The sequence below is a fragment of the Mustelus asterias genome, chromosome 21 (assembly GCF_964213995.1).
Source record: "Mustelus asterias chromosome 21, sMusAst1.hap1.1, whole genome shotgun sequence".
Lineage (NCBI taxonomy): Eukaryota > Metazoa > Chordata > Chondrichthyes > Carcharhiniformes > Triakidae > Mustelus > Mustelus asterias.
The window spans coordinates 32,536,176-32,549,517 of NC_135821.1; the positions used below are offsets into that span (position 1 = coordinate 32,536,176).

The 13,342-nt window shown below is 46.4% G+C and overlaps 1 protein-coding gene across 3 annotated transcripts in view; it reads right to left on the minus strand.

Moving 5' to 3' along the window:
- Positions 1 to 13,342, minus strand: part of col16a1 (collagen, type XVI, alpha 1) — a 425,594-nt gene that overhangs the window by 14,814 nt on the left and 397,438 nt on the right. For all 3 annotated transcript variants that reach the window (XM_078237703.1, XM_078237702.1, XM_078237701.1), the window contains 6 exons: positions 10,720 to 10,773; positions 9,657 to 9,707; positions 9,107 to 9,196; positions 7,935 to 7,970; positions 4,178 to 4,222; positions 2,206 to 2,406 (listed from right to left, as the gene is read on the minus strand). In XM_078237703.1, coding sequence (XP_078093829.1) covers positions 2,206 to 2,406; positions 4,178 to 4,222; positions 7,935 to 7,970; positions 9,107 to 9,196; positions 9,657 to 9,707; positions 10,720 to 10,773 — 477 coding nt within the window. The remainder of the gene's footprint in view (positions 1 to 2,205; positions 2,407 to 4,177; positions 4,223 to 7,934; positions 7,971 to 9,106; positions 9,197 to 9,656; positions 9,708 to 10,719; positions 10,774 to 13,342) is intronic.

Consider the following 13,342-nt stretch of genomic DNA (forward strand, 5'->3'; position numbering starts at 1 on the left):
TCTGGGTTGTGATTCCAAAGAAAAACATCTCTTGTTTCTAATGAAGGGATTCACCTTGCAATGGTTCTGGGAAGAGATAGCTGACTTCACTCTGTTTCCAATGGCTGTAGACTGAGATATTCCACAAACTGGCTCATCTGGCCTCAACGTTGGAGTCTACCAAGTCACTTTGGGGTTCATTTTTACCCCCAGTGGGTTAGACAGACAGGGATGGTCTTGGGGCGAGTGAGTAATTATAGTCATTGGGCCAAATTTCAGTCCCAGTGAATTTTGACTGCTGGGCCTCATTTATACTCTGTCGGGTGAATTCTATCCACTCCAGGCAGCAAGACAATGGGACAGCTGTGAGGAGAGGAAGGCTACCTGGCTCTCTGGCTGCTCATTGGCCGAGGAGAATCTGGGGCTGAATGTTGGCAAGAAAATAGAAAGCCTGGGGCAGGGGAGAGCACCATTACCCCCGAGGAGGAGGACACTTGCTCCTTTTGGTTACTGAGCTGATGATCTCTTCGTGTTTTCTATTAGTTGCTGAGCTCACAGTGAGACCTCTGGCTATCAGAGAGACCCAAAAACATCAGAGGCAGTTCAGAGGAGGTTCACTCGATTGACTCCAGGGATGAAGGGCCTGTCTTATGAAGAGAGATCCAGCAGCTTAGGCCTATACTCGCTGGAGTTTAGAAGAATGAGAGGAGATCCAATTGAGATACACATGATACTAAAGGGGATTGACAGGGTAGATGTAGAGAGGCTGTTTCCTCTTGTGGGGCAATCTAAATTGAGAGGCGGTAGAAATAGGCTGAGGGGTGGCAGATTTCAAACAGAAAGGTGGAGGAATTATCTCACTCAAAGGATTGTGAATCTGGGGAATTCTCTAGAGCAGAGTGCAGAGGATGGCGGAACACTGAATAAATTTAAGGAGAAGATAGATAGGTTTTTAATTAATAGAGGGATGAAGAGTTATGGGGAGCAGGCAGGAAGGTGGAGATGAGGCCGACATAAGATCAACCATGATCGTATTGAATAGCAGAGCAGGCCTGAGGGGCTGAATGGCCTACTCTTGCTCCTAGTGTTGTTATGTAAATAGCATTGGATCTGGTGAGTATCTCATTCCCCAACAAGTGTCAGAGTGAAGAGGGGCGCGAAGGGGCAGGAGCATGGTGAGTGGAGGCACCATTTAGAAAAGTAATGGCCAACACTGGTAGATATGGTTCTATGCTGAAACATGGACTATCACAGACTTCTGGATGTGGAATAGGTAAAGGAGAACTCAAATTCTATTTCTCTCTCTCTGGATGGGGAAGATTCACTACTGCTGATGTTTCTGAAATCTCGGTAGCAGGAATTGGGAACCCTCTACCCAGAAGTCAATGTATACTGGGGTCAATTGAAATAACCTTTTGATTTTTGTTATGCAAGGGTGTTAAGTATTAGGGAAGCAAAGCAGGTTAATGAAATTGAGTTATAGATGAGCCATGATCATAGAAATCATAGAAACCCTACAGTACAGAAAGAGGCCATTCGGCCCATCGAGTCTGCACCGACCACAATCCCACCCAGGCCCTACCCCCATATCCCTACATATTTTACCCACTAATCCCTCTAACCTGCGCATCTCAGGACACTAAGGGGCAATTTTATCATGGCCAATCAACCTAACCCGCACATCTTTGGACTGTGGGAGGAAACCGGAGCACCCGGAGGAAACCCACGCAGACACGAGGAGAATGTGCAAACTCCACACGGACAGTGACCCAAGCCGGGAATCGAACCCAGGTCCCTGGAGCTGTGAAGCAGCAGTGCTAACCACTGTGCTACCGCGCCGTCCCAGGGTCGAGGGGCCGAATGGCCTTTCCCTGCTCCTATTCTCCTATCTTTGTTGGGTACAATCTGAAAGGACGTTCCTGTTGGTTTCTCCCTCTGATCCCGTCCACTTCAGCCGCATCAGTGGCATTGCTCGGTCCATATGGACACCTTCCCAGTGTAAACAATGCGATAGTCTGAGGCCTTCAGAGTATCCAATGAATGTAACAGGAAGGGTGTAGGGAAAACTGATCCAGAATGGAATGAGCCAAGTCCATAACATGATTCAGTCCTGAGCAAAGAAACAGGAAAAGCATGCATCTCCTGAAAGAATTACTGTACTTATTATATAAAATATATTGAAGTAACTGGCACTGAGGAGGCACAGGCTGCAGTATAACTCCTTACCGCTGTTCCTGGTGTTCCGGGTGTTCCTGGCCTTCCAGGAACACCTGCAGGTCCTGCAGGGCCAGACGATCCTCTTTCTCCAGGAGTACCTGGAGGTCCTGGGAGTCCCATGCCGCTACTCTTGCCTGAGTACCCTCCATATATCCCAGGTGCTCCTCTCGCTCCCTGGGCACCCTTCTCACCCGGTGTTCCTGGCTCACCCTTGGGAGAAAAAGTGTGGAGAGAGAGTATTAGAAATTGATTTACCATCAGGGAGGGAATTCCTCCCCACATTCCCAGGAAGAAATGGGACACAATATGATAGTTTGATTCTACCAGTGTATAATATTGCCTATATTCATCTAGAGGCTACAAAGGGTTGTGAACATGGCCCAGTCCATCACGCAAACCAGCCTCCCATCTATTGACTCTGTCTACACTTCCTGCTGCCTCGGCAAAGCAGCCAGCATAATTAAGGACCCCATGTATCCCCGGACATTCTCTCTTCCACCTTCTTCCGCCAGGGAAAAAGATACAAAAGTCTGAGGTCACGTACCAACCGACTCAAGAACAAGACTTTTGAATGGACTTACCTCGCATTAAGTTGATCTTTCTCTACACCCTAGCTATGACTGTAACATGACATTCTGCACTCTCTCCTTTCCTCTCCCCTATGTACTCTATGTATGGTATGTTTTGTCTGTATAGCTCACACTTTTTGCTGTATATCAAATTCAAAAGGACATGAGCTCAAATCCCAACTGAATAAAAGCTGGGAACAATAAACACGCATCAACAAACATAACCATGAAGCCATTGGATTGTATTAAATACTGAACTGGTTGTCTAATATCCTGAGGAGCATTATTCCAAAGTTGTGTCTGGTTGCTTAATCAAATTACCAATCTGTACAGTATGATTCACATAACAAGACCATGGAAGTCAGTTGTCTTGTGTGGCTCCAGACACATACCAACGTGGGTGAAGCTTACTGCCCTCTGAGGTGGCCTAGTTAGCCCTCTAGAAACTGTTATTCCAAAAGGTAGGCCCACCACCTGCGCAAGGCAACTTGGGACATGCAAGAGGAATTGATCTTGCCAGCAAAGTCCGCACAGTTCCCATTGTCATAAAAACCTATCTGCTTCACGAATGTCCTTTTGGCCATCTCTACCTGGTTTGACTCCAGATCCACAGCAATGTGGTTGGCTTTGAACTGCCCTCTGAAAAAGCCAACGAGCCACACAGTCTACTAATACAAAAAAATCAAACCACATGGACTGCAACGGTTCAAGAAGGTGGCTCCACCCACCTTCAGAGAATCACAGCGCAGAAAGAGGCCATTTGGCCCATCGTGTCTGCACTGGCTCTCGAAACGTGCCATTCCCTTGCCTTTCCCACATACCCCTGCACATTGTTTCTATCCAAGACAGGAAGGTCAATTAAGGATGGACAAGCACTGCTGCCTCACAGCGCCAGGGACCCGGGTTCGATTCCTAGCTTGGGTCACAGTCTGTGTGGAGTTTGCACGTTCTCCCCGTGTCTGCGTTGGTTTCCTCCGGGTGCTCCGGTTTCTTCCCACAGTCCGAAGGATGTGCTGGGTGGGTGCACTGGCCATGCTAAATTCTCCCTCAGTGTACCCGAACAGGCACTGGAGTGTGGTGACTAGGGGATTTTACAGTAACTTCATTGGAGTGTTAATGTAAGCCTACTTGTGACACTAATAAGTTAATAAACTCTAAAATGCTGGGTAGGCCAGCCCACCCACACCCCATCAAAGAATTCAACAAATCGTCCTTATGAGCCATGTGTAGAAAGGGTTAATCCTCAAAAAGAATCTTCTAGTGAGCAGCTCTTATTGAGATACTAACTGGCTAAGAAAACAACACGCTTTACAATGGTACAGATAATACCAGGGGTATTCCACTGAGCAAGCCATTCAGTTTACACAGAAGATAGACACGAGATGTGATCCACTCTCTGTATCATTTCTTACCTTTGGCCCAGGTGGCCCCACAATTCCAGGTGTACCAGATGAACCCTAAGAGAACAGGAAGAGAACAGGTTAAAGTGTGAACACATAAGGACCTGTGTGCGATAAAGACCCAGAACTGCAAAGTCCACCAACATCTTTTGTCTTGGATTTCAGTTACGCTCTGTCAAGTGACACCCAGCCTGACTTTCTCACATTAAACAGAAGTCTCTGTTAATCATGACCACTGAAATATGAGCTCACCGTCTCCTCCCTAAAGTGTCCCCACCGCCACCGCTGACTCGATATGAAGCTGCAAGCTCGTTCAACAAATTGTAATGAAGGCCTGGAGGCTGAAGGAATGAGAAAGCAAGAGTTTGTGTGTTGTTTCGATATCACAGAGTGAGCTGTGAGATATTAATCAGAGTGGATGGTGATTCTTAATACACGGGGGAGGGGAATGGGCACCAAGGTGGAACATAAGGGGGTGGGGGGGACACGGTGCACAGGGGACCGACTGGGCAAGAAAAATAACAGGAATGAAAAGGTTTTTAGAAGTAGTTTGGGTGGATTAGCCATGGTAATTACATGGGGTTACGGGGATAAGACAGTGCGGACTCGATGGGCCAATTGGCCTCCTTCTGCACTGCAGGGATTGTATGGTTTCTGTAGTAGGAGGGATTGGACGGGGTTAGGGGTGATGATGCAAAGGCAGGCGCGAGAATGGGTTTGGATTGCATGGGATGTGGTAAGTGTCCTCGATGAGTTGCAGGTACAAAGTCCCAGAAGATTTGGCAGCAGTAATAGAGATATGACTCAAACAAGAAGAGCTTTGACCACTTGGTGGTCCCATTATTATGTATTCCGGAAAGAATAGGGAATGGAAAAAAAAGCAAAGCAAGAATAGCCATATATTGATCAAAGCAAGTATACAACAGAGGAGAGGGTGTAGTTGAGGGGTCGAAAGCAGAAACGAGTTGGAATGAAAGAACAATGGATGAGTTTTTAGGCTCTTGGGTCCATAGCATAGGCCACCGTACAGTGAGAAAGAGGCTAAGCAGCAAATTTGTTGGAGGATGCACAAACTTTACCGTGATGATGGAGAACTTCAACTTGGCTCAAACGAAAGCTTTGAGTACACGTCATGCCTTTGAGTGGCTTTTGCCATTTGGTGTGAAATATGTCAAAACGCCGCTGATTTGTGCTCAGATTCATTCCAAATTGAAACACAAGAACAACTGATGTCAAATATTACTGATAATCTTTTGAGTATTCTGAATGCAAAAGTAATGCCAAAATGTTCAGCTATGATATCCTTTACAACGCAGAGAGGAGCCTGCAACTTCAGCCAAAGATGTGTGGGTTAGGTTGATTGGCCAAGCTAAATTGACCCTTAGTGTCCCGGGATGCGTAGATTAGCGGGTCAATATGAGGGTTAGAGGGATTAGCAGGTAAAAATGTAGGGATATGGGGATAGGGCCTGGGTGGGATTGTTGTCGGTGCAGACTCGATGGGCCGAATGGCCTCTTTCTGCACTGTAGGGGTTCTATCGTTCTATCGTTTCATATCCCGGAGCAGCGAGGATTACACTGGACATTAACAGGAACATTCGATAAAAAGTGAACTGAAACACAACATTACTTGTTTCTTCCGCATTAAAGAAATGTCCCTAATTCTGCACTGAGCATTGCTGTGTGCCAACCATGTGATGTGCCAGACTGTTAGCTCTCTGACTCAGCTACTCTCAACAAATAATGATGGTGCACACATGAATAAAGTGACACCAATGTGAAATTTAAATCTGAAACACCTTTGTGCTCTGAGGTTTGATATGAATGGAAATGGGTTTGGCCAGTGAGTTTGTGACCTCCCCGACTGCCTGGACCTGCAGTGTCAGCTGATGGTGATTTCACAATAAAAAGACCCGCGCCCTCTGCTAATTATCACACGTTTTCCATTCACACTACTGGCACTGCGGGTTTTACTTGTAATCTCGGGATGGGGGGAGAGGGGGGGTGTTGGGGGAAAGAGAGAAAGTGGAAGTGGTGCACATCTCCGGTTACAGCATGGGAGTGACATGCAGTTCACAAAAATCCCAGCTAATAATCTCGAATAAAATGAATTGGCGTTAGGATAAGTGTGGGTTAATAAATGAAAGTGGGTAAGGATCTGTTAGAGACAAATTGCCTTTGACGAACTCAATGTAGTAATGGGGAAGGCTGATGAGGGTACTGTAGTAGATGGCATGCATGTGGCTTGATGAAACACATTATGATAGAGTTGTTAGGAAACTTAGAGGCTGCAGGATCAACGGATGTAAAATTAGCTGATGGCTAAAGAGCAGAAACTTTTAGTGGATGGTTGCTTTACAGATTGGAGGAAGGGATAGAGTGATCTCCAAAACTGGGTGTTGGGACTACTGCTCCTTTTGATAGATATGAATATACAAAATAAGAGCAGAAATAGGCTACTTGGTTGCTCGAGTCTGCTCTGCCATTCAGTGGAAGGGAGGGGGAGTGATGGAAGGGGAGAGAGATGGAGGAGGAAGAAAGAGTTGGAGGGGTAGGAAAGAGTTGGAGCACGAAGGAATGAAGGTAGAGAGTTGGAAAGGGGTGCAGGGCCTGGAGAGAATGAGGCTGGTGGCTGGGGGCAAGTTTTGATCTGCAGACTTTGGGAGTGGGTGGGTGAGTGGAGAGTTTAGACATGGAGACTAAAATGAATGAACTGATGGGGATCAGGCGGTGCTCTCATGCATGTACTGTATAGCGAAACTATTCATTTGGACGAAATGAAAAACTGAATAAATCATAATAGCCAAGTAATTTATTTCCTTGTAGTTTTCAATGCAGGTTGCTAACCACGTCTAATAGCTTCGAGTGCACACGATCGCTTCGAGCATTATATCAAATTTGATTTCAAATTTATTCCAAACGAGAACTATTGTTGTCAAATTGTAATTGAGAGCACCAAATACACATGAAAGCAAAAATGACATCACCATTCTCAGGTAGGACATGATGCTATGGTTTACAATCAGAGGTAAAGGATTGGAGAAGGACTTATCTACAGGGCACAAAACTGACAAAGGTGAGTGAACTGTGTGAGTGCATGGCTGCTGGTTGGACCAGAATAGCTGAGATGCCTTCATCTATGTTTTTCATGAAGAATATTTACTAGTTTCTGGGGAGTGGTGGTCAGGGAGCTGTGAACAAATGGGAGAGAAATATGGCTAAATAAAGGAATAGGCACAAAATCCTAGTACATGTTTCCCTTCAGGATCAGGAACAGCAGCACGTTTCCCCGCTGGGATGTTGTATCTGAGTTTTTTCCCAATTGCCAGGTGTTTGTAGGTGTGGGGTAAGCTCTCTGAAAGTATTTGTTGTCTATGGAGGGAATGAACCCAGTCAGAGAAATGGTTTGAGTCTGGAGCACAAAGTCGGGACCTCCCTCCACAGGAGACAATGTGAGTGTGTGGCGGACATTAACTGGGGATTCACTTGTGCTCCTTTCAATAGGAACAGACAAAATATGCGGTTGCTTTGTTGTGAGGTGTATCTTTGTAATGTGTATCTCTTATATAAGTGTGGAAAGATTGGCTCCGGTTCGATCCTACAACAACTGGCTGCCTGGAATGTAACAAGCAATCAGTAAATTTATCCAGAGACATCTTTCCTTCTCCTTTCAACAACCGAGAATGACATTAAAACTCTCCATTTTACTGACAGTACAAAGTAATATCACTTTTGACTGATATCAGAAATACATTATGGACCCATCTTACCTCTTTTCCCACAGCACCATCCTGGCCCGGCTCTCCCTAAGGAAATGGAAGAAGGTGAAGTGGTTATATGGCTATATACAGCTGGAAGATTGCAGCTATAGTGTCTAATAATGCCTTTGAGGCTTCATCCAGAACATTGTCTCTGAGCTTGGCCAGGCTATTGGTCTTAAATTTAACCCCCACACCACACTAAAGGACCCAAACAGCTGCATCATGCTGCTAACTGCGACCACCACTAGCCCCCACCCCCCTCCCTTTCCCACAGGGCAGAAGTCTACAGTGATTTATTAACATAACGTTGTGGCGATTGCCACATTTCTGGCCTTGCTAGACTTATCAGCCACAGTGGGTGTGACACCCATCCTCCCCTCAACTCTCCCTCCACAACCCCGGCAGCCCCCACCCCTTCCCCTCCAGTATCAGGCTGAGTCCTGACTGAGGTCTCCAGTGAATCAGTTGTGGCAGAATTAGATTGGCAGTATAATGATAATGTCACCGGACGAGTAATCCGGTGGCCCAGGCTGATGGTGATATGGTTCAAATCCTACCACAGCGGAAATTAAATTCAATTAATCAATGAATCTGGAATTGTACAATGCTGCTTTCTGATAAATGATGATGAAACTATCACTGATTGTTGGAAAAACCCATCTGGTTCACTAATGTCCTTTAGGGAAGGAAATCTGCTGTCCTTACCCAGTCTGGCCTACATGTGACTCCAGCGCCACAGCAATGTGGTTGACTCTTAACTGAAATGTCCGAGGGAGCCACTCAGTTGTAGATGGCTCATCACTAGATGTTCAAATGTTCACACCCCCAGCAAAAGAGAATGAGAAGCAGTTTAAACTGCAGCAATTGTAGATGGTACAATCCTCTACCCAGGCAGAGTGTTTGAAATGAGGGGGCAGAGTGTCTGCCAGAAAGTGCTAGTTTTATCAGTGAACTGTGCAGACTCTACCTACTCCTGGATATAAAAGATACACAGCTGCTTCTTACATTTTGAGGGCATTTAGAGGCCACAGATGCGATCAGTCTAGAATGAAATGGCAGTGCAGTCAGAGAGCATCACTAAACAGAGCCTCGGGCCAGCCAGCCTGACAAGCAGCCACTCAGTGTGATGTTCACACAGTGACTGTGGCGAAAGGGGCTTGTACAGCACAGTGCAAACCTACCATTAGCCCAGGGGCTCCAGGCACGCCAGGGGGACCCACCAGTCCAGGGAGGCCTCTTTCTCCCATCGCTCCTCGATCACCCTTTGTTCCCTGAATAAAGCCAATTAGTAAAAAAAAAAGACAATCAGTTATCAGAGAAAATCTTAAACTGAACGCATTGTGGAACAGTGTTCACACTGAAATTTCTGTAAACGGATTATCACTGTCTCTGTCACTGCCACAGGTAATGATGGAAAGAGGGAGAGAGAGAGAGAGAGAGCTGAATTGTCAGTGATGGTTTAACAGGGAGAGAGAGAGGGGCGGGGGGGTGGAGAGAGAGAGAGAGGGGGCTGTACTGTCAATGATGGTTTAGCAGAGAGAGAGAGAGAGTGGGAGGGGAGAGAGAGAGAGGGAGCTGAATTGTCAGTGATGGTTTAGCAGAGAGAGAGAGAGAGAGGGGGGGTGAGAGAGGGAGAGGGAGCTGTACTATCAGTGATGGTTTAACAGAGAGCGAGTGGGAGCTGTACTGATGAGCTGTGTCTCCCATGGTTGATCACTTGCTCTGACTCACCACGCCTGGTGCCCCTGCAGGGCCTGGAGCTCCTGGAATTCCAGCTGCCCCCTGAAATTGAGAAAGATATTCCATTAAACATGGGAGAACATCGGAGAGGAATTATCCTCAGCTCCTTCATAACCCCAGACCCTGTGTCGCACAGACAGGCACACAATACCAAGTTGTGTGTGATCAGACACAATTCTAAACACCTGAGCTCTGAGGTGGGACCAAATCTGAGGAGCTCGGATTGTCAGAGCCAGGTTTCTGTTTGGATCAGTGTTGGGGAGATGGGGGGCAACTGAGATACTCTGCCTGCACACCCCCTACCCCTGCCCCCCTCGCCCCTTCCCACCCACCTCCCCCCGCTGCCCGCCCCTACACCCTCCCCCAAACCCCAAGTAGGTGGCATGGGGAGATGCTGGACTCCTCTTTAACTGTTTATTATTGTTCTGAGCTCAAATGAGTGGTGGAAACACCTAACGTTCCAAAAGCAAATGCATACATATTGCAGAGACCTCAAGAAGCAAGAATATGTGTGATCAGTCAAATGGCTTCCTTTGGTTCTATGATGCGAGTCCAAACTGGGAACTCTCTGAGGAGTTGATTGGACAGAGAATCTCACTCCTACAGTGACCATGTCTGCAGACACAATGGCTCTGCCTGAAGTGTTGTCAGGAGATTGTCTCTTTGCCTCCTTGGACTCTGTTGACCCTCAGTGTTCTGCTTTATAAGCTCCACCTCAGCTCAGACGAGGCCAGCTCTTCTTGACGTCTCCTGTAGGCCAAGAAGCCTGCCCTACCCAGGAAATGACTCCAGCCCCTGGGTCGGTGTCTGTCACCAGGAATCTTTCACATCTGTGATGGTGGAACTGACCCTCCCTGAGGAAGTTCAGAGCCAGTGTGTGTGCTGTGAGGAGCTCATGATTCACTGTAACTATGCCGGAATTCTTCAGTCTCCTGGGAAGAAATCCCTGGAGAAACATGGTACAAGTCCCAAGGCAAAACAGGGACATTGCGAGTCTCCTTATGGACATGCCCACCCTGGGAAACACTGACTGAGCTGGTATTAATATACTCACAACATGCCCAGGAACTCCCGGAGGCCCAACAGGTCCAGGTTGGCCAGGTTCACCCTGCAAGAAAACAGAAGTCCACACATTCATTCATCTGCCTTCCGCATTGAGGTCACTTTCCATCCATCATTCTGAAGACAGGCACACAGTGGATGAGCATCACTGGCACTCTTGCCTTAAGCTTGCTGGTCCTTTCAGCCCAGTCTTGTTACAGAGACAATTTTATGCATTCAGGGGACACTGAGGGGATATTTATCATTAAGGTTTAGTTTGACAATGGGCAAGGAGAAGCAGCTATCCAGATTGAGAATAATTAACTTGGGGGAACAGGCAATTTCAATAGAGTGAGGATGGATCTGGCTCAGATAAATTGGCATAAAAGATTGGCAGACACGGGCGGCACGTTAGCACAGTGGGTGGCACGGTAGCACAGTGGGCGGCACGGTAGCACAGTGGGCGGCACGGTAGCACAGTGGTTAGCACTGCTGCTTCACAGCTCCAGGTACCTGGGTTCAATTCCTGGCTTGGGTCACTGTCTGTGTGGAGTTTGCACATTCTCCTCGTGTCTGCGTGGGTTTCCTCCGGGCGCTCCAGTTTCCTCCCACAGTCCAAAGATGTGCGGGTTAGGTTGATTGGCCATGCTTAATTGCCCCTAGTGTCCTGAGATGCGTAGGTTAGAGGGATTAGCAGGTAAACATGTAGGAATAAGGGGGTAGGGCCTGGGTGGGATTGTGGTCGGCGCAGACTCGATGGGCCGAATGGCCTCTTCCTGCACTGAAGGGTTTCTATGATTTCTATGAAAACTGTAATTGAACTTCAAAGTCTTTAAAGAAGAGGTAACTCAAGCACAATCAAGGTATATTCCCAAGAAAGGGAAAAGTAGAGCAAACAAACCTGGAATTCCCTGGATGTCGAAAGAGAGATTAAAATGACAGATGCCAGGTGAATAATACAACTGAAAAGGAGGCTGAATATGGAAAGTTCAGAGGGGAATTGAAAATGCAAATAAGAGAAGCAAAGAGAGAGAATGAGACGAGGTTGGCAGCTAACTTAAAAGAGAATTCAGAAGTCTTCTCTTGGCACATATAAAAGGATGGTAAAAGGAAGAGGGAAATCCGATATGGACCAAAAAAGGGCAGGGTGCACAGCTGAGATATTAAATGAACAATCTGCATCTGTCTTTACCAAGGAAGAAGATGCTACAGATGGTGAAAGAGGAGGGGATTCAGAAATTAGGAGAGTTTAAAATTGATAAGGATGAAGTGGTGTTCGATAGGCTGTCAGTACATAAAGTTGATAAGGCACCAGGATCAGATAAGAATGCTTCCAAGAATACTGAGGGAAGTGTGGGTGGAAACTGTGGAGACACTGGCTATAATTTTCCAGTCTTCCTTAGACTCAGGAATGATGTCAGTGGACTGGGAGGGACATTTCCAAAAATGGACATTTGTCCAAAAGCCGTTGTAACGATAAGCTCAGCAAATGCAAGTCACTCAGTTTAACTTTGGTGATAGGATCAATGCAGGTTAATTAAGGGAAACCAGTATAGATTTAGGGGCAAGTCAAGTTTAACTAACTTGCTGGAGCTTTTTGGAGCAGTAACAGAGAGGGTTGATGAGAGTAATGCCGTTGACGAGGTGGACTTCCAAAAGGTATTTGACAAAGTGCCGCACAACAGACTTATGAGGAAAGTTTGAACTCCTGCGATAAAAGGAACGGGAGCAACTTAGATACAAAATTGGCCCAATTGAGAGGAAAGAGAGAATTAATGGATGCTTTTCAAATTGGAGGAAGATTTGTAGTGAATGTTCCCCATGGGGTCAGTGTTAAGACGCTCTGCTTGATCTGATATATGTTAAACCTGGGTGTACAAGATCACAGTGCAAAATTTGAAGAAGATTCGGAACTTGGAAGCATTGTAAACTTTGAGGAGGATAGTGAAGAACTTCAAGAGGATGTATACAGGCTTGTGGAATGGGTGAAATGAAACTGAATGCAGCGAAATGTAAAGTGATTCATTTTGGTTGGAGGAACACAGAGAAACAAACAGAAGATATAATGCTAAAAGGAGTGCAGGAACAGAGGGATGTGTGTGCAGACGTGCACTAATCACTGTGGTTGGCAGGACAGGTTGAGAGCATGGTTAATAAAGCAGATAACACCTTGGGCTTTACTAATGGGGCACAGAGTACAAGAGCAATGACACTATTTTAAACTTGTATAAAACACTGCTTCAGCCTCAACTGGAGTAATGTGCCCAGTTCTGGGCACCAAACCTTAGGAGGAATGTGAAGGTATTAGAAAGGGTGCAGGAAAAGATTCACGAGAATGGTTCCAGGGATGAGGGACTTCAGTTAAGTAGACAAATTGGAAAATTGGGATTCTCCTCCATGGGAACGAGAAGATTGATGTTGTTTGATAGAGGCATTCACAATCATGAGGTCTGGACTGAGTAGATACCCTTAGGAATATTGATAGGCAAAGGGAGCTGGGTGTACAGGTACACAGGTCACTGAAAGTGGCAATGCAGGTGGAGAAGGTAGTCAGGAAGGCATACGGCATGCTTGCCTTCATCGGCTGGGGTATTGAGTTTAAAAATTGGCAAGTCATGTTGACACTTTATAGAACC